The 27,109-nt window shown below is 42.4% G+C and overlaps 1 protein-coding gene across 1 annotated transcript in view; it reads left to right on the forward strand.

Annotated features, from left to right (window-relative positions):
* Positions 1-339: 339 nt before the first annotated feature.
* LOC126457619 (scaffold protein salvador) overlaps positions 340-27,109 on the forward strand; it is a 55,780-nt gene continuing 29,010 nt past the window's right edge. The window contains exons 1-4 of the mRNA XM_050094080.1: positions 340-412; positions 1,615-1,801; positions 1,881-1,954; positions 20,176-20,294. Of these exons, the coding sequence (XP_049950037.1) occupies positions 1,711-1,801; positions 1,881-1,954; positions 20,176-20,294 (284 nt within the window). The 5' untranslated portion in view covers positions 340-412; positions 1,615-1,710. The remainder of the gene's footprint in view (positions 413-1,614; positions 1,802-1,880; positions 1,955-20,175; positions 20,295-27,109) is intronic.

The following is a 27,109-nucleotide window of genomic DNA, read 5'->3' on the forward strand; positions in this document are numbered from 1 at the left end:
CTGTAATATGTATTTTAGATGGTTTAAGGCATTAGATTAAGCTGACTATTCCTATGCTGCAAGTCCACACACTGTACATATTGTAGTCGAAGGTGATCAAATATAAATTTATCACTTTATCAGTACACTAGTTTTATCTCTTTTTCATACATAAGCAGATTTCCATTCAGAAATTTGATAAAGTAGTGGGAAAATTTGACATATGTTATTAATGTTTCTCGATCTAGGAATTCAATAAAATTTTGTACATGTTTGAAAGTCAAATTTCAGCTTGGTCTTTTATATTGTACCTTTGGTTGCTGAAGTTCACCTTTGATGTAGTTGTATTGATTGACAGATGTTTTATAGGCCATAAAAATTTGAGGTTGGAATTCGTGAGGAGATGAGAGAAGTGTTATTCATTGTCTTAACAGTGAGTTAATTGTTCACAATTGTTATGTGTACCGTCGCGCAAGCCTACCAGAAATTGTCTTTTGGAAAAATCCCCTATTCTTCAGTGCGATATGTATGTTCCTAATTCGGAAAGGAAAGTGCTGTTGTATATCCCGTGAATTTACCAGATGTTTGACAAGTGTCATTAAAGGTGTAGAAACGTCTTGCTCACGTATGAGAGTACAGCGAGAGCCGCGCAAAAACGAAATGTCATATGGATGTCAGTGATGCATTAACCGAACTGTTAATGGAATGTTTGTGTGCATGTCTTCCATTGGGTCTGTTTAGTTGATTTAATGCAGTTTGTTCTTCGTTTGACGTAGCTTAACCTGAACGAAATGGTAAGCAGCAGCTCTTTTTATTATTATTACTTATTTTGCGGTATCTTTTACCTTGAGACACATTGGTTTGTGTTGTGATCGAAGGTTGGCATATCGTTAGCTGAGGACATGGAAGCATTACGAGACTAGTGTGGCCTGTACGCCTCCCCGAACTCCAGTTGGTACATGTGAGAGTAATATGAAATTTATCTTGCTGTCAGGCAATTACGAGTACGTAAGTTTAGTGTATGCGAAAACTGCAGGGCGTGTCATGGTTCAAATTAACGGCAGATGTATATGTAATTGGCAGGGTAACAATGCTTTCATGTCAGAAGAAGATACGGACTTTCTAAGTTCCTTTAAGATCAGGCATGGAAGGTAAAGTTAAACATGTTTTGTACCAGACGTCGAGATGTGTTGCTAGCGCTCTCCATGCATTTTCGTAGTGCAGGTTGCGTTACTAAAACGAACGGTGCCATCTACTTGAGAGTATACGTTATAACATGACTATAAAGATCTTAACTTTGTGAAACATTTCCTCAGATACGTCCAAGGGGAAACAGTAGATATATTTGATGCGGTCACTTGAGTATGGAATGGCGTGCCACAAGAGGAAGCACTCTAATGTTTGGCATTTGCTGTAGGTCCTATATGATATGCTCTAAACTTGCATTATGGAATGTTGTGATAATGTGTAGTGAGAGAGCTTTTTGTGCAGCATAAACACCAAATTATTCATGTATGCAGTGCAATCATGATCCTTGTTTTCTCCTACTCTCATCCCCCTTCATCCCCCACACTCCGCTGTATTTATCACATAATGTCATTTGCTCTCTATAACATTTTTAACTGTCTGTTGCAGGTATTCAACAATTAAAGAATGGTAAAGTGATAGTAGTGAATCACAGCTTCACACTAAGATTTTAACAGAAATATTTACAAATAATTAAATGTTAAAATGCTCTCGAGGAAAAACAGAGATTTGAGAACTATCAAGGAAGGTGTAGTTGGAAAATATGTCAAGAAAGAAACACCTCCAGAAATGCCCAGTGAGTAAATACCAATATGCACTTTCTTTGTACGTTTGTTTGTTGAGCTATAAGTGTGAAATATGTGGTTTGTTTGCAGTAATCAATGTATGGACGACGGAGCCCACCAAGAAGTCACATAGACGGATTAACCAGAGTCCTTCACCAACCACAGTAAGCAGACACTTTTGTATGAGCAAATTGTTTGCTAGCAATAGAAGCCTAAGTTTGTTCTGTATGAGGCTGCTTAAAAAATGTTTTTTTTTTTTTAAATACTGCTTGTGGCACTTTTTACATTTCTTCTATTTTATGTGAAACAGTGTTGATTTGCACAGTGCACTTTCAAGATAGTTGTAGAAAAAATAAACTATACTCATAAATGTCTTTGAGCGAAGGATAAGGAAAGCGTAGCACGCAGATGTTCAGAAAAGTAAATTGGAGATCATAAAACAGGAACAATAGAATACTTGCTTTTTCAAGACCAATCTGGATATGTGGTGGAGCTGTGATAATCACCAGAAGAGTATAAAAAAAATTGAAATCTGTAACCAGTTGTAAATTATAGTCACATGACACATTTAAAGGATTAACTGCTCATTGTTAAGTACTATTTGTATACCTGAGGGTAAGACATTAAACATGTGATATTTTGTTTGTTCCTGTTAAGTTATTTGTAACTGGTTACAGATCCATTTTGTAAAACTGATGAAAACATTGTCTTGCCTGCAGGTAAAAGAGAGAAGCTCCAGCTTCTGCTTTTACAGTTATAAATTCTATTTTTTCCGTCCTCTTCCAAAATACTAGGGTGGAATGCCTGTGTGGTTACACACGTTTCATCAAGGAAAAAAATCATTGTCTGTGTACTATGGGTATTTCATTTTTCCTTTTTGGAAAAATGATCTCCATTTTGGTGTTTTTTTTTTTTTCTGTGAGGAGAAGATGGAGAGAGTTATTCTTTTGTCCTTTTCTTCTTCTTCTGTACAGCCAGTAATTCACACAGTTTCCTTCTATTTTTGTTTTTGGTGTCAGTGCCTTTGTACACAACAGAGTGTGTGTGTGTGTGTGTGTGTGTGTGTGTGTGTGTGTGTGTGTGTGTGTGTTTTTGTACGAAGGTAGTGTTTTTGTGTGTGTGTACGAAATTGATACCGCCATTTATATATTTTGAAGGGGTGCATGAAATACCAGAAACAGGTGTGGAGCAACAATTTTTTATTATTAATTTTAGCATATCATGTGAAATTCTAATTGTGCATACAGGACTGCACAGTCCCTCACTGTGATGGAACATTTTGTTGTGGCTACAAGCACTGGTCACTCTGTCAATTATGGTCATTAGTAATATGCATCATGGAAGGAAATGAGACACCTGTAACCTCTCCCTTCACATTTCTTTTGTGAGTAGGTATGTGGTCACCATGGGGCCTCCAACCCATACAGCACTAATTCCCTACCCATGCTGTGAGTCTATCCTTCTACTATTCTTTTTTCCTCTCTGTCTTTTCATTGGATGGTCTTCTAGGTATCAATTGTGCTTGGATCTGGTTTGTGATTTAGGCACTGTTTTCTTCCCTCCGGCATTCTACATCTGTTGAACTACGTGGTCCCCTTGTTGAGTCTGACATGCTACTCCTCTCCGAAATTTTACAGAAATGCTGACCATGCAGAGAAGAGGGCCCTAGGATAATCATATTGATACAGGCGCCTCTACCTTAGCCTTTGAAGCGAATGTCCTCCCGGAGACAGTTAACATCATAGTGTACAAATTGACATGAAACTGTTTTTCTCACAGCCTATGAGGTACTTCAGGCATTAAGACGTTGGGCATATGTCATTCTGCTGCACAACAGACCCTTAATGCTGCAGCTGTGAGTGAACACTCCAGAAAGATAGTCCTTGTGAACATCGGCTTTTGTGTGTCAACTGTGTGGGACATCACCCTCCACATATGCAAATATGCCCATTTTTCAAGAAAGAACAGAAATTCCAGGAATACAGATATGTTGATCATCTGAGGCATGGAAGAACTATGAATGCCTAGACCCTGTGGATATGACGATCAATTATGCTAAGATCATTACATCACCCCAATCTCAACCATCCCCAAACCACATCTCCCACCACCCTCCCCTCTCATGGTTCCCACAGTACCTTCTGTGGGGATCGCTTTCCACACCCGGCTGAAGAAGCATCCTCCTTTGGCATTTATCGGTGACAGGGCTGCTCCTTGGGATCCCTGTCCCCAGCAACACCTCAACTGGAGGCCTGACGACAAACAATGGCTGAAGGAGCCATGTCCTGTGAGTCCCAGCTCTGTCCACTCTTAACTTGTCGCTCCGCTTAATGCAGATAGTCCCTTGAATGAACTTTACCCTTCAAAGGTCAGGCCATCAAAGTTTACAAAGGAAGAGAATAAGAAATGATACAAAGGTCCTCCAGTGCCCCCAGAGGTTCCACATCCTCCCACATGGTCAGATTCTTAGCCCGTGTTTGTGGATGTGTTTTCATCTCCACTGGTGACAGGCAGTGATTCTACAGCACGATCAGTCCTCCTGGCCCTTTCACACCTAACCCGGCCACCGGTAACATGATCATTCGGTGGAATTGTAGTGGGTACTGCTGTCACCTGCTGGAGCTACACTACCTTTATTTCCTCGTCTTCTGTAGCTTGTATTGCTCTCCATGTAACATACTTCGCTGATGACCATTATCCAACACTCCATGGTTATTGTGCACACTATCTGAACCATCCAGATCCCAAGGTGTTCTGTACTTTGGTTTGTAAAGATGTTGTCAGTGAATGGATTCTCCTTTGCATCTTGTTGGAGGCAGTAGTAGTGGGGGTGCAAACCACCTCAGCAATTACCATTTACAGTGTTTACCTATCTCCAGGCAGAGCACATACTTGTGTTTTTGAATTGACCACATTAATTCAAAATCTTACCATCCTTCTCCCCCACCCCTGCCTCCACCCCTGTTCTCCTGCTTGGGGACTTTAATGCGAACCACTTCCTGTGGTGGAGTACCACTTTGCCTGCTTGGGCTGTCTAATTGACCAGCTTCTCATAGACCGTGGTCGTGTTGCCTCAGTGGTGGTTTTCCTACCCACTTCAGTGCCATGCATGACACATTTTCAGCTATCAATCTGATGATCTCTTCCCCTAATCTTGTTGGTTTGCTATATTGGTCACTACACGACAACCTTTGAGACAATGACAACTTTCCGCTGATCCTGTCTATTCCTTGCCATCACAAGAAAGATCGACTACCACATTGGGCACGTTACAGAGCCAACTGGCCTTTGTATGCCTCTGATGTTAAATTTGCTCTCTCTGTCATATTGCATTGATAAGCTTGTGCAAGGCATCTCAGATGTGATTATGGATGCCACTGGAACTGCTATTCCCTTTTCTACAGGGGATTGAGGATCTCCAGCTGTATGCTAAGTCTTGGGGTTCCTCAACCCTACCTCCTTGTCGAGGGTACTCTTGGATCCCTCTTCAATTGCTTTTATATTCAGTTTGCCTCCTTTCTGCTAAACCCAGTTTTCTGTTTTGGGTGTCACACTTTGTTGAATAGTGGACACTCTTGACTGTAATGGATCAGAAATGGGACAGCTGTGGGTGAGACATTTCCTGCAGCATGCAGAGCCCTGGTAACATCCACATGCTGACTTCCCTATCTCCTCCATCTTACTTTGACTTATTGACAGTACAAACTATGTCCATTACATTTTTAGCATTCTTGCTTTTACTGTTATAGATATCCCGACTAGATCAGAAAACATTCTTGGTGGACATGTCTACTTCTGGGTGCACCACTCTTGGATTGAGAGACTGATGAGCTTCTTGTTTGGTTCCTTATCCTCCCTCCACCAACCAGCCAACCAACCATTTGGTTTAATAGTACCTGTTCAAAGAAGCTTGGGGAAACAGTTTGTTACACTCTTGCTTCAAAAGAGAATGTAAGGAAATTAATAGAGGAAAGCTGACAACTTGTGCATACATAACAATGACTGTGTGTGGTATTATATCCGTAAGTAAATTGTAGGAAGTTCTGATTCTACATAAAGAGAATGGATTGATACAAATTTTCCATCTAGTTTGCCATTAGTCATTGTGATGAATGAAATTGAAGGCAACAGACAGAAACCAGAAATATTAAATACCAAATTTAAAATGCATACAGTTCTAAGACTCTTACTTGTAATTCACACATTGCCAAATGAGTGGTTTTGAAGCGTGCACTCCCAGTTTTGAAAAATAGTTGAGACTATTCAGAGAGAGAATGAGTTGTCAATTCCCTGTGGAATCCCTATTACATTATACAGTGAATGTCCCACTGAATTACCAATTTCCTGCTAAAAACTTATTTGGAAACTTGCATAGTGCGATTTTTGGTGATGGTAGAACAGGTGTCGGACAATCCCATCAAATATGAGTGATAAAAATACATCCACAGAATTAGCCAATCTTACCTAATATTTACATTTTGAAGAATGACCCATCATACTTTAAGCTCGAATATTGATATTTGTAGAGGAAGAAAAGCTTCACTCCATCAGTACTTTTTTACGAAAATACACTCATGCTCATGAATTAAGGATAATGGCAGATTGTGGTGCCACACAACATTAATAGCATAGGCACATAGGGAACACCTGACACAGTTCTGTAAGTCCATGGCATTGGTGATAAGTTGAGAAAACTGTCCCAAATCACATATGCTACAAAACGCCACTGTTTCCTGTGCATGTACCCCAACAACAATATGGGATATGATCACCGTGCACATGTACACAGGCTGCGCAACGGGTTGGCATACTCTGTATCAGGTGGTCGAGCAGCTGCTGGGGTATAGCCTCCCATTCTTGCACCAGTGCCTGTCAGAGCTCCTGATGTGTCATAGGGATTTGAAGATGTGCAGCGATACGTCGACCAAGAGCATCCCAGGCATGCTCGACGGGGTTTAGGTCTGGAGAACAGGCAGGCCACTCCATTTGCCTGATATCTTCTGTTTCAAGGTACTCCTCCATGATGGCAGCTCGGTGGGGCCGTGCATTATCATCCATCAGGAGGAATGTGGGACCCACTGCACCCCTGAAAAGGCAGACATACTGGTGCAAAATGACGTACCGATACACCTGACCTGTTACATTTCCTCTGTCAAAGACATGTAGGAGTGAATGTGCACCAATCATAATCCCACCCCACACCATCAGATCATGACCTCCATACAGGTCCCTTTCAAGGACGTTAAGGGGTTGGTATCTGGTTCACGCCGGATGAAAACCCGGCAAGAATCACTGTTCAGACTATACCTGGACTGATCCATGAACATAACCTAGGACCACTGTTCCAGTGACCATATACTGTGTTCTTGACACCAGGATTTATGGACTCTCCTGTGACCAGGGGTCAGTGGAATGCACCTTGCAGGTCTCCGGGCGAATAAACCATGTCTGTTCAGTCGTCTGTAGACTGCGTGTCTGGAGACAACTGTTCTAGTGGCTGCGGTAAGGTCCCGAGCAAGGCTACCTGCAGTACTCTGTGACCGTCTGCGGCCACTGATGGTGAGATATCGGTCTCCTTGTGGTGGTGTACACCGTGGACGTCCCATACTGTAGCACCTGCACACATTTCCTGTCTGCTGGAATCGTTGCCATAATCTTGAGATCATGCTTTGTGGCACAGGGAGGGCCTGAGCTACGACCTCCTGTGTTTACTAGGCTCCAGCCGCCCTAGTATTCTACCCCTCATAACATCATCAATATGTGTTCTTTGAGACATTTTCAACACATAGTCACCATTAGTACGTCTGAAAACGTCTGCACGCTTACTATCTGCACTGAACTCTGACATGCACCAACACACCTCTGCATATATGGACTGATGCCAGCGCCCTCGTGAGACGACCGCAGGTCAAATGGGCCATATGGTTATACCCCAAGGAGATTTAAACCCACAAACCACGCTCCAGAGCATTGTTTCACCATGTATCAGCATTGTCATTAATTTATGAGTATGAGTGCAGATAGTTTGAAATGCATATGACTTGTCAACAGACGAAATTTTCCAAGTATTTTATGCAAGTGACTGGGGAGTTTGTCAGTCTGATCATACCAAGTTTTTTTTATGAATGTATGAGAGTGCTATACAACATGACAGATTTTCAGTTGAGACAAATAATATTTACTCCAATGGAAACATAGATTGTTCTCAGTATACCTAAATTATTTATCAGATAGGGTCAGCGGCTCTGACAATATGTTCAATTATTATTCTGCTGTCTACAAGACAGTGTCGTCGTTGTATGACCCAAAGAGAATGCATGATGACATGGAACATATTTCCACTTGTACTGAATGGCGGTTATTTAAACATGGACCAATGACCATGACAGAGAGAATCCATATTATCCAAATAAATAATCAGTTGTTAAATTCCGGAGCTGGTCTTATCATTCAAATACTTTTGGATAATACAAGGTGTTCTGAAATCTCATGAAACACTTTTATTGGAATTTTTTGGAGATTGTGATGAATCTGTGAAGAAAATCATAAACAGGATGCTAGAAAGATTTATTCTAGGGTACCATAGAAAGATTTAGAGCTCTTAGTTAGTAGCTGTGACAGCTGACTTCGAAAAAATTCAGACATTCTGCTAGGATTGTAATGGGTTACGGGGATTGTGAAAAAATATGGAAGGGCTTTGGGAACTTACATACCAATTGTGGTAGAATGAATCTGCTTTTGAGAAAGACTGTGAAACAGTTCTGCCTTTGTAAATATGGTGCACTTGTGAGGAAAACATGTGGCAGATTAAGGTGCATACTGAAGAATACAGACTGTCATCTTTCCTCTTGCTTCATAGTATAAAATAATGTGGCAGAAAAGTTAAAATTGATATGAAGAACTCTTTACCACACACTGTACTGTAGCTTGCAGACTTTGTAAACAGTGTTCAGTGGCGATGCATTTTGTGCCCCTGGTAGAATTATTTGTCTTGCCATGTACATTCCCATGCTTTTATCATTGCTGATTCCTTGGCTTTAGGGACACCACTTACCCAAGGAGCAAGAGTGTTCAAACATTCCTTCTCCAACCACTTTTTTGAAGCCTGTTTACCATATGAGTAAGATTCCATCTCCTGAAAGTCTTTAAGTTGTCAATATCGTTAATCAAAATTGAATAAGTTAGATTGTAGGAGAATTAGGTTAGTACTAAAAATGCTAACTGCAAGACCATGGTGATAGAACTTGCAAACCATAAGTTTCTGTGTATATGCATAGGAAATACAGTCAGTCTAAGAAAATATTCTCATGTTCACTCAGATGAAAGCATATTATTAGGTTGACGCACAGGTGTGTAGCGTTTTTGTTTTGTTTTTTATGGTATCCCAGTTGCTATGGGTTTGCTTATCAGTTGTCATTTTTTATTTGTAGTTCACTGTTACTGTTTGAGTTTACATATTATCATGTGATGATAGTGATTGGAGTTGTAGTCACTAGAAAATGAGGTGCCAAGTGGAGAAATCTGAACATTTCTGACACATTCTTCTGTTTGAGTTCAACAGAGGGTGACAGCGGCGAAGGCAGCACCGTGTACGAGGATAATGCCATTCGACAGAGCATGGCAAGGAAATGGTTTCCTCTGTTTGAGGAGGATCTTTTTGACATTAGTGACTCTCCACTCTCAGGAAGACCTTCGGGGTTTGATGAATATCGTTTAACTGCGCTAATTCAGAATGATACACGTCAGTGTGCTAGAGAACTGTCAAATGTGATGAACTGTGATCATTCCATCATTTGACACTTGCATGCAGTAGGGAAGGCTCAAAAATTGGGTGTGTGGGTACTGCATGCTCTAAGTCAGAATCACATAAATCAGCAGGTGGGCATATGTGTATCTCTGCTTGCTCGTCATCAGTTGACTCGTGAAAAACACCAACCATTCCAGTCATGTATCATTTTCGGTACTGGTGATGAGAAATGGTGCCTTTATGCTAACATAAGGAAAAGAAAGGAATGGTTGAGCTCAAATAAAGAAGTAACTCGCTGTACAAAGGCCTGTGCTCATCCACAAAAGATAATGGTATGCATCTGGTGGAATAGCGACGGTATGCTGTACTATGATTGCTTCCCTGAGGTGTCATCACTGCTGACATTTGTTGTCGACAGCTGGGGTGTCTTGCAGGCACAATCCAAGCACAGTGTTGAAGAAGACTGCGTGAAGTGATGGTACTCCACAATAATGCCTGCCCACATTCTGCTAGACTGACAAAAAACACTATACAGGAGTTGGGTTGGGAATTTTTTCTGCGCCCTCGTTATTCACCTGATCTTGCACTCTGATTTTCACCTTTACCACTCTATCCAACAACCTTCAAGGAACTTCCTTTCTGGATGACAGTGTGCTCCAAACATCACTCAGTGAATTCTTTGCCTCAAAACCATGGGAATAGTTGTAGAATCAGAAAGTAACCCCTGTGTTGGCAGACTGTTGTAAATAGTGAAGGAGAATATATTATTGATGAGTAAAATCTGTTGTGTGTGTCTTTTGCTTTTATTAAACTTAATGGAAACCCCCACCCCCCCATAAACGTGAACCTTGCCTCCGTGAGGAGGCTTGCGTGCCTCAGTGATACAGATAGCCATACCGAAGGTGCAACCGCAACGGAGGGTATCTGCTGAGAGGCTAGACAAGCGTGTGGTTCCTGAAGAGGGGCAGCAGCAGTCTTTTCAGTAGTTGCAGGGGCAACAGTCTGGATGATTGACTGTTCTGGCCTTGTAACATTCACCAGAACGACCTTGCTGTGATGGTACTGCAAATGGCTGAAAGCAAGGGGAAACTACAGCCATAATTTTTCCCGAGGGCATGTAGCTTTACTGTATGGTTAAATAATTATGGCGTCCTCTTGGGTAAAATATTCCAGAGGTAAAATAGTCCCTCATTTGGATCTCCGGGCAGGGACTCCTCAGGACGATGTTGTTATCAGGAGACAGAAAACTGGTGTTCTGCAGATAACAGCGTGGAATGTCAGAACCCTTAATTGGGTAGGTAGGTTCGAAAATTTAAAAAGGGAAATATACGGGTTAAAGTTAGATATAGTGGGAATTAGTGAAGTTTGATGGCAGGAGGAACAAGACTTGTGGTCAGGTGAATACAGGGTTATAAATACAAAATCAAATATGGGTAATGCAGGAGTAGGTTTAATAATGAATAAAAAAATTGAAACGCAGGTAAGCTACAATGAACAGCATAGTGAATGCATTGTTGTAGCCAAGATAGATGTGAAGCCCACGCCTACCACAGTAGTAAAAGTTCATATTGCAACTAGCTCCACAGATGATGAAGATATTGAAGAAATGTACAATGGGATAAAAGAAATTATTCAGATACTGAAGGGAGACAAAAATTTAATAGTAATGGGGGACTGTAATTCGATAGTAGGAAAAGGAAGAGAAGGAAAAGTAGTGGGTGAATATGGTTTAATAATCATGAAAGAGGGTTTTAAATGTGAAAGAGGCATGGAGATACTGGAAGGTTTCAGATAGATTGCATAATGGCAAGACAGAGATTTAGGAACCAGATTATAAACAGTAAGACATTTCCAGGGCCAGATGTGGGCTCTGATCACAATCTGTTGGTTATGAGCTGTAGATTAAAACTGAAGAAACTGAAAAAAGGTGGGAATTTTAGGAGATAGGACCTGGATAAACTGAAAGAACCAGAGGTTGTAGAGTGTTTCAGAGAGAGAATTAGGGAAGACTTGACAAGTATGGGAGAAAGAAATACAGTAGAAGAAGAGTGCGTAAGCTTTGAGAGATGAAATAGTGAAGGCAGCAGAGGCTCAAATAGGTAAAAAGACAAGGGCTAGTAGAAATCCTTGTGAAATAGAAGAGGTGTTATTTAATTGATGAAAGGAGAAAATATAAAAATGCAGTAAATGAAACAGGCAAAAACAAGTACGAAGTCTCAAAATGAGATCGACAGGAAGTGCAAAATGGCTAAGTGGGGCTATCTGGAGGACAAAATAAGGATATAGAGGCATATATCACTGGGGGTAAGGCATATACTGCCTACAGGAAAAGTAAAGAGACCTTTGGAGAAAAGAGAACTACTTGTATGAGTATCAAGAGCTCAGATGGAAAACCCGTTCCAAGTAAAGAAGGAAAAGCAGAAAGGTGGAAGGAATATCTAGAGGGAGTATACAAGGGTGATGTACTTGAGGGTAATATTATGGAAATGGAAGAGGATGTACATGAAGATGAAATGGGAGATACGATGTTGCATGAAGAGTTTGACACAAAACCCTACCATCTGATGAGAAAGATGTATGAGACAGGCGAAATACCTTCAGACTTCAAGAAGAATATAATAATGCCAATCCCAAAGAAAGCAGGTGTTGACAGGTGTGCAAATTACCAAACTATCAGTTTAATAAGTCACAGCTGAAAAATAATAACACGAATTCTTTACAGACAAATGGAAAAACAGGTAGAAGCCGAACTTAAGGAAGATCGGTTTGGATTCCGTAGAAATGTTGGAACACGTGATGCAATACTGATCCTACGACGTATCTTAGAAGAAATATTAAGGAAAGGAAAACGTATGTTTCTAGCATTTGTAGACGTAGAGAAAGCTTTTGACAATGTTGACTGGAATACTCTCTTTCAAATTCTGAAGGTGCCCCTTGTGGGTCCAGGGTAAGAATAGGCCCGAGGTATTCCTGCCTTTCATAAGAAGCGACTAAAAGCAGTTTCAACTATTTCGGCCTTCAATGTGATGGTCCTCATTGGGGTTTTGACCTACATTTTTCAAAATTCTACCGAAGTACGAGCCTTTTGGGGAAGGACACCTTACGTGGTGTATCACCGGTCCTCAGTGCACTTAAGACCTTGGCATTCAGCATTGTAACGGTGTCGTAACTGCACCCACTGTTCATCAATTTGGGACTAAACACCTGATGGGTTGCACAAGTTACGCCCATAGTGCATCCCCATCAGCACCTACGATCATGATGGACTTTCCATGGCACCCAAAATCCAGCACGGTAGCCAGCCCGCTGTGGTGGGGTCATCATGTACCCTCTAGGTTGTAGCCCCCTAACACAGGGATCGTACTGCTGATACCTGAGCTGCACCCTCCCCATGTAAGCCAAGGAGTAGATGCCCGTCTACCTGGGGCATCAGGACTCCCGGCAACAGTCATCGTGCCAGGTGACCCTTGCTGAGGCTGGGTGGTGCCCGTGGGGAGAATCCCTGGTCTGAGTGGGTGGTATCGGGGCGGACGTTTCACAGATGAAACGTCAACATGCATCAGGTCGCTCTGCGGCCGCGTCTTCTAAGAGGAAGCGTTCTGTCTCTGTCTCTGGTTTTGGTACTTCTGCCTTTCCCCCCTTGGCCGCTCCCTGGGAGGAAGGACAGGCCCGCCGGCTTGGGGCGAAATACTTCCCCTGCTATGTAGTCTGTTCTTGGACCAATGGGGCGACGTTCGCCACCTCCGAGCCCATGTTCTTTGTACAGCATATTGAGGATATCTTTGGAGAAATTGAGGCTCTTAGTAAAATGCATTTGGGGTCCATTCTCATAAAGACCACCTCCGCTACACAGTCGGCGGCGATCCAGGCATGTGACCATTGTCCATTGTCCATTGTCCCGCACCTGGTTCTCAATAGGACGCAGGGGATTATTTTCCATTGGGACCTCCTGCTGATGAGGAGCTCAGGGCCAACCTGGAGCGCCGTGGCGTGCATTTCGTCTGGCGAGTCCAGCGCGACCCCAAAGATCGTCGCGTCGACACTGGGGCCTTTATCCTCGCCTTCGAGGGGGATGTTATCCCGGAGAAGGTAAAGGTGATGCGCTACCGGTGCGTCGTGCGACCTTACGTCCCGCCTCGTATGCGATGCTTTCGATGTTTGCGCTTTGGGCACATGTCGTCACGGTGTGAAGCTGATCCCCTTTGTGGCGATTGTGGACATCCTCTTCGTCAGGGACGTACATGCATCCCACCACCTCAGTGCGTTAATTGTCGTGGCCTCCACTCGCCTAGATCTTTAGACTGCCCCGCATATCAGAAGGAGAAGAAGATACAAGAATTGAAAACCTTGGACCGTCTGTCTTATTCTGAGGCCAGGAAGAAATATGACCGCCTCCATCCCGTGATGTTGACAACGTCATTTGCTTCGGTTGTGTTCACTCCTTCTGCAGTATCGTCACCCCTATCCTGTCCCCCCTCCACCTCCTCATCCCGTCCGGGGTCAATGCCTCATCCTCCCAAATCCTCCTCCCTCGCGGCCCCTGCCCCCTCTGCCCCAGGAGCCACCCTCCCTGCTCCTCCTCCTCCTCCTCCGCCTGAGGAGCCGTCCTCTTCTCAGGCGTCCATCGGGGAAACATTACGGACCCCGGCTTCCGAGGTCCAGCGTTCCAAAAAGAACCCTGAGCGCGAGGACTTTCTTTGGGTCCAGCCCCCACAGCCGACCATCCCTATGACTCATCAGTCTTCCAAGAAGGCCTCAAAGAAGAAGTCTTTATCCCCCTCTCCACCCTGGCGCGTTTCGTCTGATGCTCCATCTGACAGTTGCTGCTCCCGGCCGTCCTCAGTTTCGCCGGAACGCTCTGCTGCCAGGCGCTCAGCTGGCCTGTCGTCGGCAGACGATGCTGCCCCTCCTGTGCAACCCAGGAATTTTGCCGCAGCTGGCAACGACTTGATGGAACAGGATCCGCCTCCTGACAGCTGTAGCGATGTTCCCTCGAAACCTGTCCCTCCACGGCCGTCGAGGTGACCAGCTCTTCACCCGTTTCGTTCCCCCTTTCTCTGATTCGCGATGGCTCTGTTACATTGGAACATAAGAGGTATTTGATCTAATCGGGAGGAATTACAACTGCTCCTCCGCCTGCACTGTCCGCTTGTCATTGGTCTCCAGGAAACGAAGTTACTCACAACTGACCGTATTGCTTTTACCCACTATACCTCCGAGTGATCGGACCTGTCCCCTGTGGATGGTATTCCAGCTCATGGTGGGGTCATGTTGCTTATTCGGGACGATGTCTATTACCATCCCATCCCATTGATCACACCATTCCAAGCAATAGCTGTCCGTGTTACTCTTTCTGCCTTTACTTGTTCTGTTTGTACTGTCTACACTCCATCGTTGTCCACAGTTAGTCCGGCTGACATGATGCGCCTCACTGCTGAGCTTCCTCCGCCGTTTTTATTGTTTGGCGACTTCAATGCCCATAATCCCCTTTGGGGTTCTCCTGCATCCCATCAGAGAGGCTCCCTCTTGGTGTATGTTTTTAACCATCTCAATCTTGTCTGCCTCAATACTGGTGCCCCAACTTTCCTCTCGGACTCTACTCATACCTACTCCCATTTGGACCTCTCGATCTGTTCTACCACTCTTGCCCGTCGGTTCGAGTGGTATATCCTTTCTGACACCTATTCGAGCGACCATTTCCCCTGTGTTGTTCGTCTCATGCACCACACCCCATCCCCACGTCACTTGAGCTGGAACATACCGAAACCTGACTGGGGACTTTAGTCCTCCCTGGCGACCTTTCCGGACCAAGATTTTCTCAGCTGTGACAGTCAGGTCGAATACCTCACGGCTGTTATCATCAAAGCTGCCGAACGTTCCATTCCTCGTACTACCTCTTCTTCACGTCACATTTCAGTCCCCTGGTGGAATGAGGCTCGCAGAGACGCTATCCGTGCTCTCTGACGTGCTTTACGCACCTTTTGCCGCCATCCTACACTGGTGAATTGTATTGATTACAAACAACTCCGAGCGCAATGTTGTCGAGTCATCAAAGAGAGCAAAAAAGCTTGTTGGGCCTCTTTCACAAGCTCCTTTAACAGTTTTACACCCTCTTCTGCCATCTGGGGTGGCCTGCGCCAGCTGTCGGGCATTAAGGCCCACTCCTCGATACCTGGCCTGACTTCAGGTAATGAGGTACTTGAGGACCCTGTGGATGTCTCCAATGCCTTCGGCCGCTTTTTCGCAGAGGTTTCAAGCTCCGCCCATTACCACCCTGCCTTCATCCCCAGAAAAGAGGCAGAAGAGGCTCAGCGACCTTCCTTCCACTCACTGAATCTGGAAGATTATAATGCCCCCTTTACCATGCGGGAACTCAAACATGCACTTGCACTGTCCCGGTCCTCAGCTCCAGGGCCAGATGCCATTCACGTTCAAATGCTGACCCACCTATCTCTCGCAGGCAAATGCTTTCTTCTTCGTACCTATAATCATGTCTGGACCGAAGGTCAGGTCCCCATGCGTTGGTGTGAGGCCGTCGTCATTCCCATACCCAAACCCGGGAAGGATGGACACCTTCCTTCTAGTTACTGCCCCATTTCTCTTACAAGCTGTCTCTGTAAGGTGATGGATTGCATGGTTAATGCTCGGTTGGTTTGGATTCTTGAATCTCGACGGCTACTTACCAGTGTCGAATGCAGCTTTCGCCAACGCCGCTCCGCTGTTGACCACCTTGTGACCTAGTCAACGTTCATCATGAATAACTTTTTGCGTAAGTGCCAAACGGTAGCTGTGTTCTTCAATTTGGAGAAGGCTTACGATACCTGTTGGAGAGGAGGTATCCTCCACACTGTGCACAGGTGGGGCCTACGTGGTTGTGTGCCCCTTTTTATTGATTCATTTTTAACAGATAGAGTGTTTAGGGTACGTGTGGGTTCCGTATTGTCCGACGTCTTCCTCCAGGAGAACGGAGTGCCTCAGGGCTTCGTCTTGAGCGTAGCCCTTTTTGCCATAGCGATCAATCCAATTATGGATTGCATTCCACTTAATGTCTCAGGCTCTCTTTTTGTCGATGACTTCGCGATCTACTACAGTGCTCAGCGAACATGCCTCCTGGAGCACTGCCTTCAGCATTGTCTAGACAGCGTATACTCATGGAGTGTGGCAAATGGCTACCGGTTCTCTGAAGAGAAGACGGTTTGCGTCAACGTTTGGCGATATAAAGCATTCCTTCGACCATCCTTACATCTCGGTCCCATTGTTCTCCCATTCGTGGAGACAACTAAGTTTCTAGGGCTGACACTGGACAGGAAACTGTGTTGGTCTCCGCACGTCTCTTATTTGGCTGCCCATTGTACACGTTCCCTTAATGTCCTCAGAGTTCTTAGTGGTTCATCTTGGGGAGCAGATTGCACTGTCCTGCTTCGCTTGTATCGGTCCATAGTCCGATCAAAGCTGGATTATGGGAGCCTCGTCTGCTCGGCCATCCCTCCTACGCCGTCTCAACTCCATCCACCATAGGGGGTTACGTCTTGCGACCGGAGCTTTCTACACTAGTCCCATCGAGAGTCTTTATGCTGAAGCTGCCGAATTACCATTGACCTTCCGGCGCGACGTACTGCTTTGTCGGTATGCCTGCCGGCTGTTGTCAATGCCCGACCACCCCTCTTATCAGTCCTTCTTCGTCAATTCTCTCGACCATCAGTATGGGTTGTACGTGTCTGCCCTGCTGCCCCCTGGAGTCCGCTTTCGTCGCCTGCTTCGACAATTGGCTTTTGCCCTCCCTACCACCTTCAGAGAGGGTGAGAGCCCGACACCACCTTGGCTACAGGCTCCGGTTCATGTTTATCTCGACCTCAGCTCGCTCCCGAAGGAGGGTACTCCGGCTGCAGTGTATTGCTCACGGTTTGTCGAACTTTGTGCGCGACTTGCCAGTCACACCTTTATTTACACTGATGGCTCCAAAACTGACGATGGTGTCGGCTGTGCCTTTGTTGTCGGGGCCGTCACCTTTAAATACTGGCTCCTTGACCAATGTTCCAGCTTTACGGCCGAGCTTTTTGCTCTCCATCAGGCCGTTCAGAATGCCCGCCGCCACCGCCATTCATCGTATGTACTCTGCTCTGATTCACTCAGTGCTCTTTAGAGCCTTGGAGCTCCATATCCGGTCCATCCCTTGGTGCAATGGATCCAGCAGTCCCTCCATTCTTTTGCTGAGGGTGGCTCTCCTGTCAGCTTTCTGTGGGTTCCCGGCCATGTAGGAGTGCCTGGGAATGAGGCTGCTGATACTGCAGCCAAGGCTGCAGTCCTCCTGCCTCGGCCAGCCTCCCATTGTGTCCCGTCATCTGACGTTCGTGGGGTTGTTTGTAAGAGGCTTGTATCCTTGTAGTGGGATACTTGGTCCTCACTTCAAGAAAACAAGCTCCGGGCAGTAAAACCGTTCCCAACTGCTTGGACAACCTCCTCCTGACCATCTCGGCAAGAAGAGGTCCTTCTGACCAGGTTGCGGATTGGGCATTGCCGGTTTAGCCACCGCTACCTGCTCTCCGGTGACCCAGCCCTGCAGTGCCCTTGTGGTCATGCATTAACAGTGCGCCATGTTTTATTGTCGTGTCCCCGTTTTAGTCAATCTCGTGTTGTCCTGTCTCTGCCATCTATTTTACAGGATATTTTAGCTGATGATGCTCGAGCAGCTGCTCGTGTTCTTCGTTTTATTGCTTTGACGGACTTGTCCAAAGACATCTAACTCTTTTAATTATTTTATCTGCGTCTTTGTCAGAACTTTCTGGTGGTCCCCCCGCCCTTGAGTTTTACCAGATTATATGTGCACTTACATTTGTGACTGGGTGCTAATGACCTCAGTAGTTGAGCGCCCTAAAACCCCAACAAAAAAAAAAAAAAAAAAAAATCTGAAGGTGGCACGGGTGAAAGGCAGGGAGCGAAATGCTGTTTACAGTATGTACAGAAACCAGATTGCAGTTACAAGAGTTAAGGGGCATGAAAGGGAAGCAGTGGTTGGGAAGGGAGGAAGACAGGGTTGTAGCCTATCCCTGATGTTATTCAATCTGTATATTGAGCAAGCAGTAAAGGAAACAAAACAAAAATTTGGAGTAGGAATTGAAATCTATGGAGAAGAAATAGAAACTTTGAGGTTTGCTGATAACATTGTAATTCTGCCAGAGACTGCAAAGAACCTGGAAGAGCAGTTGAATGGAATGGACAGTGTCTTGAAAGGAGGATATAAGATGAACATCAGCAAAAGCAAAATAAGGATAATGGAATGTAGTCAGATTAAATCAGGTGATGCTGTGGGAATTAGTGTAGGAAATACACTGAAACTAGTAGATAGATTTTGCTATTTGAGGAGCAAAATAACTGATGATGGTCGAAGTGGAGAGTGTATAAAATGTAGACTGGAAATGGCAAGGAAAGAGTGACTTAAGACGAGAAATTTGTTAACATTGAGCGTAGATTTCAGTGTCAGGAAGTCCTTTCTGAAAATATTTGTATGGAGTGTAGCTATGTATGGAAGTGAAACAAGGACGATAAATAGTTTAGACAAGAAGAAAATAGAAGCTTTCGAAATGTGGTGCTACAGAGGAATGCTGAAGATTAGATGGGTAGATCACGTAACTGATGAGGAGGTATTGAATAGAATTGGAGAGAAGAGAAATTTGTGGCACAACTTGAGTAGAAGAAGGGATCGGTGGATAGGACATGTTCTGAGGTATCAAGGGATCACCAATGTAGTATTGGAGGACTGCGTGGTGGGTAAAAATTATAGAGGGGGACCAAGAGATGAATGTACTAAGCAGATTCAGAAGGATGTAGGTTGCAGAAGGTACTTGGAGATGAAGATGCTTGCACAGGATAGAGTAGCATGGATAGCTGCATCAAATCAGGCTCTGGACTGAAAACAACAACAACAACACAGAAAACACTATGCACTTATTTGCGAACCTAATATGTTGATTCAGTTCTGTATACAAGATTGTTTTTAGGAAACCATTGCTTAAGTCATGTAGCAAGGCTTTATGGCGTAAGGAAATTGATTTTTTGTAAGTCACTAGAAGTAGTTTTAAAAATGAACAGAAAATTTCCTCTTGAACTTACACTCCAATTAGATTAGACAGATTCTCAATTTAAGTAGGCCTGAGTATGAGGACACATAATAAAATAAAAATGTGATTTTCTAACACATAGTGTGGTTTCGTGGAGACGGTCACATATTTGTTACAGATTACTTTGTTTCTTTCTTCCCCACAAGCAAAAACATTTAATGTGTTTAATCATCAATGAGATAAGTTTCAAGTATGTATTTACTTTTGTAGATGACAGAATATGCAAAGAAATTCTCCTGCTGTAGATTTTATTGTGTAGTAAAATATTTGAAAATAAAACTTCTGGGCAGATTAAAGCAGTGTACCAGACCTGGACTTGAACCTGGGACCAGGTTTGAGTCTCAGTCCAGAACACAGTTTGTCTCCCACGTCAGCACACACTCCACTGTGGAGTGGAAATTCATTCTGGTTATTTGAAACTATATCAGCTTGTAAGACATAAAGTTCCCACTAAAGTACAAATTTATAGTTTTTATGTTCATACCAGTGGTATTTTCTTTGTTTTTCTCTTGTCTTATAGAGCACTGTGCAGGAAACCAGCATAACTCAAAAATTTGGTAATAATCGAATTGCTCCCAACCTAGGAGGTCATGAAGGAAAATACACTCCAAGCAGTTCCGTCCCAGATATTGCTCAGAGGTAAATTCTTTCCATTCTACAAATGTTTCTTAGGGACTTATGTACATTGGACTTCAGGTCACATTGAGCATGATACAATTTTAATGAAGTCGTATGCAAGTTTTCAGTCTGTTCAATGAAAACTTTATTCTCCTATCCTTTTTGTGTGTGAAAAAATTGCCAAAATTAGAGAGGATAGTTTCCACTTCATATTAACATCATTCTGTTTTCAGCTTTTGATTTGAAATGTAGTTGGTGTTGCCTAAATTTATATTTCCTGTTCAGGTAAATTAATGCACTGTAACATATTTAACAAATAAATTTTGTATTATTTACTAAGTAATGTAGTACATGGCAGTGTTCATGGCACCATGAACTAAATTGGCTTCATAGGTGTTTCAAAATAGTCATTTAATTTTAAAGAGAACATCGAATTGTAGGGAAGGCATGTCAATTGAGGCTACTGAAAAATGTGAAAAGTGTGTGTGTGTGTGTGTGTGTGTGTGTGTGTGTGTGTGTGTGTGTGTGTGTGTGTGTTTGTGTTTGTCTGTGTGTGTGTTTTTTTTTTTTTTTTTGGGGGGGGGGGGGGCTGACAATTTTCGAAAAACCCATATATTTTGGAATGTAAAGAAAAGTTAAAAGTAGCTCATTGCTTCATAATCTTTGTATAAATACTGTTTTAAACTTGATACACCAGTGAAATATTAATTTAGTTTGTCTTACGTATCAGAAATTGATAAAATATGGAAAATTGGGTCATTCATTTTCTCATGATGTTCAGTAGATTTTGTCAAGATGGAAAACCTTCAGGGACATTGACAGGACCAAATTATACAAGGCAATAAGAAACAGTCTGAAAAGCTTATAAGGGTGTTGAAGCGGAGGTTCTGCAGAGAATAATTGTTAAAAAAAATTCAATACATTTTGTCATTTCAGAGTTATTTAACACTGAAGATAGTCAAGTCATCATGTGCACAATTTAAGCAGCCTGCCAGAGACAGCATTGCCAAACTTCTTCTCATTCAATTTCCTCAAACCAAACAAATGTAGCTTTTGCTCACCTGGTTTAAATTTATCATTTCCAAAAAAGGTACAAACTGGTAATGAGCATTTGAACAAGTGGTAAGTAACAGATGCACAAATGTCTGCTCATTACTGCATTTTATTGTGTGTGTGCAAGTGCTTCAATTTACACACTCAACAATCTGATTGGCTAATTTGGAAATGGTACATCATATAGAATTTTTTTCTTAACCTTTACACCTCACCACAACTTCCCGTGCAACATCCTTACAAGCTTTTCAGAGTGTTTCTTACCATCCTGTACACTAACAATAAACTATCACTATACTGCATAATGTTGTTATGCTTATGGGTCATTCTGTGCCAAGTAGTCTAGAAGTCCTTCATGAACATAACGGATTTTGATGAAATTTTGTATGAAAAATCACACGTTCCCAATGAACCCTGGTAAAGTTTCCTGTTCATTAAATCAATACTTCAAGAGATATAGCCCTTTGTTTGACCACATAGCACAGCTATCAACAGTGCACCCGTGGGTTTTTGGCAACTTTGGGACGTAATATCTTTGGTAATATTTCCGGGAAAGAAACAAAACTATGTCATCTTGTACATTTTGCACTCTCTTAAGCAAAATAAATAAATAAAAAAGCTTTCCTGGCTGATTTGAGTATGGGTAATTTAAAGTGAAGTTGGCCAGAAAAAATATAGCCAGAAACGTGAAGTTTAACTCTTTGTATCTCTAGAAGTAACTACGGGATAAACCTGAAACTTTGCACGTAATAACTTACCAATACCAAGTTAGAATATAAGATTTCATTCTTCAACTGCTTTCTGGTAGTTTACAAATTGACGGCAAAGTTGACGATTTTTTTAAAAATCGCCAAAAATGGCTATTTTTGGCCCACTTTTACAAGAAAATACCTTTTGCAAACTCTTTCATTAGGAATATCATGTTCTAAACCACCTAAGAAACTATATTTGGTTTTGCAATGTGAGTGTATAAGGCCCTAAAAGTGACAACGAAGTGGAGGTGCTTTGATAATGGCCCCACTTTCCACTGGCACTCAAATTAAATCTGACATCTTTTATTTTGTTGTGCTATTGTGTAGTACTCTCTGGTGAAGGCAACACCTGTGTATCACGCACTGGTAGGAACTGACGTCACACACTAGCAGCTTCAATGCACCTTTGTAATCCAGACCAGAATCCTTTATAGCAGCAAACATCAGCTTAGCATTTTGATGGGTCTCACATACACAAACATTGCGTGTGCCCCTTGCTCTTACAGACACAACACATTTTGGCCGAAGATTGAAAAAAGATGATAAATCTACTTTGGTATTGGGCTACTTTTCCTGAATTCTACATATAGTTCTGATATGTTGCATAGCAACAGTCTTTTTTGCATCTGTACCGTTACATAGTCTTTTTTTCCAGGCATTATTCGGGTGTAGTCATTATTTTCATTAAACTCCGACACTAGCACCTTAAGGGTGCTAAACTCTATTGCTTACCCTGAGCCTGCTGAAGTTGTGGAAGCACTCCTTGGGTTGCTTTTATTTTCCTAGCTTGCTTTACGATGTATGTAGAAACATTGAATTCCTTTGCAGTGTAGTCAATAGACCAGCTTGAAGGTGCAAGGGTAAAAATAGGTACTTTTTTCTGGCATGTGGATATGGCACATTTTTCTTTCAAATCATGCACAATTTTGTCCAGATCAGAGCATTTCTGGCATGATTTCTGTTCCTTTGGAGCAGATAGTTCTTCCTCTTCCACCATCAGTGTGTCAGCTATTTTGTGTTTTAATTCCATTTGAGCTTCTTGTAGTTTTCTTCTACCATAGTTCTGTCTCTTTTCCCAACTTTGTGTGTCTTCATGGGGGACAAACGAAGAGCAGTCACTGAAGTATTTAATTGCTCATCCGCTGTGGTTGTAGGTGGCTGATACTCTTCGTCACTGTCATGTAAATTATCAGAATATTCTTCATTTTTTAGCAGTGTAACACACCTGGAACATAACTTTTGTCCTGGTTTCATGTTAAGTCCCATGCACTGATTAACTTTCAATACTGATTTTATATCAATTTTTCTGAGGCTACACTTCACTGTCGTCTTATGAATCCGAAATGGATCAAAACAACTTCTTTGTAGGAAAGAATACTTATCCAGAAACACTTTCATATGATGATAACAAACACTAATGTTTCCTGGAACTGTATTCTTGTGCCCACAAGGTGTATCCCGGATCTCCAAAGCAACAAATCTTGGTCTGATTCATCCAGATCATACAGTACAAAGCGAATGCCTAATTTTGTTCCATATGTTGTTTTATGACATTCAGACGCTTGTGCTCTACCAATACTGCAACTTGTTTGAACAAAAGCACCACTAGTACACTCTACTGCCTCCATACTGACTTTCCACAACAGTACTGACCAGTCTGAACTAGTATCTTAAAAACATGAGTAACCTGTAATTGTTGCTTGTTTCCTTTGTTGTTCCTTCCTAACAATGACTCATTCTGTCCCTGAAAACTACCATTGGTTAACTTTCTGTTGCCTAATGGTTCCCAACAATTGCTGCAGCTTTATCTGAAACAAGCTTTCTGCATCATCACTATTACTTGCTAAATCGTGTTAAAAGAAACGTAACCAAATACATGTCTGTCAACTTTTATTGTACACAGATGCCTTGCAATAAGAAGTTGAAATTTTGCCACATATTATATTATGGTCTACTTATGCAGTGTTTGAAATTTGGCTTGGATATCACTTGTCCCTTTTGTGCTACCACACGTAGAAAATCCACGTTTTTCAGGTAATTTTTCAAATTTTTGTATTTTTGTGTGCATGTAACTCTGTATGTGTGACTGATATGGGCAAGATGAGTTCTGTGTGTGTTTAGGCCACATTAAGCTTACCGCAAAAAAATTTATACCCTTTTTGAGTGAATTATATTTGGCATAGAGGGCACCTATAATATGTCCCTTTTAACGTATTACATATTTTTAATCACATTTTGGAATTTTTTATTTTCCCTCAGAAATATGTTGTTGGCGTTTTGATTTATAGAGTATGTTCTCTAAGTGGATGTTACTGGGTTGTAAAAATTTCACTGGACTGTGCGGAATAGTTCCAAAGTTATTAAGACCTGAAGTTGAGTCTGAAGATAGATTGCCAGATGCGGGTTGCAATTTCCGGGTCATGCCACCTTCTTTCACAGGCCGTAATTCTGGAACAAATTGGCAGGGGAACTTCAAATTTTGTACATGAGTGTTCCACACTTGGTAGCATTGGTGTACTAAATTTCAGCCAAATCTGAGACTGTCAGCTGAAACATCAGCCCTAACACACCTGCACTCAACCAGCTGCCACAATGAAAATGAATAAAGGAAATGCAGTTTCCTGTCAGAGGGCATTCATGGACAATGCCCACCACAGTGGCCCAGAATGCTAGGAAAACAGCAAGTGGCCTACTCAGCTTGTGTGGTATCAAAAGTTGTGTTATCATTAGGGGTCAGTTTCCCAGAACTTACGTTCAGCAGTCAACCATATAATCACTAAGCCAAGACATAACTTTATCGTATTATTTGTGGATAAAGATGATGTTGCTAGTTGACCTTCATGTCCTTACTCTTTCTCTTCAACCGGTGTGAAGTTGCCATAGCAGTTTAAGTACATGTTGGTATTCAGCAGTTAAACTTTTGCTCTCCTTCGATCACTGACATACCTAGAATTCAATGTGAATTGCGTTGTTAATGGTTGTGAAGCCTATAGAGCATTTTTGTAAGAGGTGGTAAGTTATTACTGGCTGCTGTCAAACTCTGTACACTTCCTTTCACTGCAAATAGTTCAATTTTCCCTTTTTCATTCTGCCACTAACTACTTATGAAAACTGTCTCAACTTTTTCACATTAATAGTTGTCTCAGAGAACCCTAATTAAAGCCATTATTGTGTGCACTCATTACTTACATCGCCAATATTTTCCTTCACTTACTCTTACAGTTCAAATTCTTTCAAAATTCAGCAGTGTGGGAGTATTATCAATTACTATTTATTTTTTACTTCTTTTAACTTATGTTTCGGCAAAATGAAATCCATTTGTTTTGTTGTGTCATTACATTGTGAAATAATGAGTGCAATTGAACCTGACTTGATCCACAAAATTTTGCTAGTGAAAGTTGGTCCTAGTTCATAGTGAGATAATCTGAGGTTGACATATACACACTGCAGATTTCATGTTTGACTTACTCAAAATTTTTCTTCTTCTTCCCCTTCTCCTTTTTTTTCCTACTCTAAGACCTTATGTCACAAAATGTACCAGTAGTATCATAATTTAATAATGGTAGACTTCAAATGACAAACAAATCATACAGCAATGGCTAAGGTGTACGTTTGACATTAAACAAACTGTGCTACTCAGTGTGCATGGGTGTACAGGTGTGATATTGTTTATTATGTAATCCCATCCACCATGGCAAGGTCATTTCACATCGGATGGGAAAAATTGGCTTTTAGTTGTCCTGAGGCCAAAAACAGCATAAAAAGCAGCAATCAAAATCAGATTGGATTATTAATTTCCGTGTGACTGGCTCAAAACATGTTCAATATGCTGTCCACCATTCCCTGCAACAAGTTGAAATCGAGAAACAGCATGTTCCATAGTTGATCATAGTGTTTTCTGGGGTCAGGTTCAGAATATGTTGCGCAATGTGTGCCTTCAATGCAACTAAGTTTGCAACCAGAACACTGAACACATCATCTTTCAGATAGCCCCACAGGTGATAGGTACGGCCAGGCTGTAGGGAAATGTCTGCTGATAATTCTAGTATTTCCGAAATGGCACTTCAGCAGCTGCTTAACTGGGTTTGCAATGTGTGAAGGTGCGCCATCTTGCATAAAAATGATCCCATCCATGCTGTTGGAGAGCTGGAATGACGTGGTTATGCAAAAGACACTCACAGCATTTACCAGTGACGGTATAGGTAACAGGACCGGAGTCACCTGACTCTTAGAAAAAATATAGCCCTATGATAAATGATGCTGTAAACCTGCACTACACTGACCTTTTCAGGATGAAGTGGTACTGGTTGATTGGCGTATGGATTTTCCATTGCCTATATTCGACAATTCTGTGTATTGACATATCCTGTCAGATGGAAGTAGGATTCGTGTGGCCACAAAATCTTCCATGGCCAGTCATTGTTCACTTCGATGCGAGCAAGAAATTGTAAAGCAAAGGTCTCTCTTGCTGCCAGGTCAACAGGAAGCAACTCGTGCACATGGGTAATTTTGAATGAATAGCAAAGAAGGGTGTTTTTTGGGTTTTACCTACCTTGCTCACAGGCATGTCCAGTGTTTTGGCAATTCGCCATGCACTACATATTTGCACACCACCACTTGTCTTCTCCTGCATTCACTGCTTCCACTGACATCAAATCAGTTCGTTTCCTCCCTCTACCAGGTTGCACATCAAAAGAACCCGCCTTTTTGAATTTCCGAATCATTTTCTTGAGACCCACAGGTGTCATCGGACCAATGCTTTTTTTCAAACCCTTCAGTGTCCGGAACATTGGCTGAGCGAAGTGTGCACAGTCATCATTCTTGTAATACAGCTTTACAGTCATGTTCATGGAACATACCTGAGTTGCATTTGGTTTGCTGATGACAACATTGTGGTGTTACTTTCTAATGAAGACAAAATTCAGCAACAAATAGAACAACGTAACAGAGCAAGCTTGAAAGCAGAACTGTGAATCCACTATATTAAGGTAGAAATAATATCCAGTGAGTACATCAAAGAGAAAACAGCAG

The sequence above is a fragment of the Schistocerca serialis genome, chromosome 1 (assembly GCF_023864345.2).
Source record: "Schistocerca serialis cubense isolate TAMUIC-IGC-003099 chromosome 1, iqSchSeri2.2, whole genome shotgun sequence".
Classification (NCBI taxonomy): domain Eukaryota; kingdom Metazoa; phylum Arthropoda; class Insecta; order Orthoptera; family Acrididae; genus Schistocerca; species Schistocerca serialis.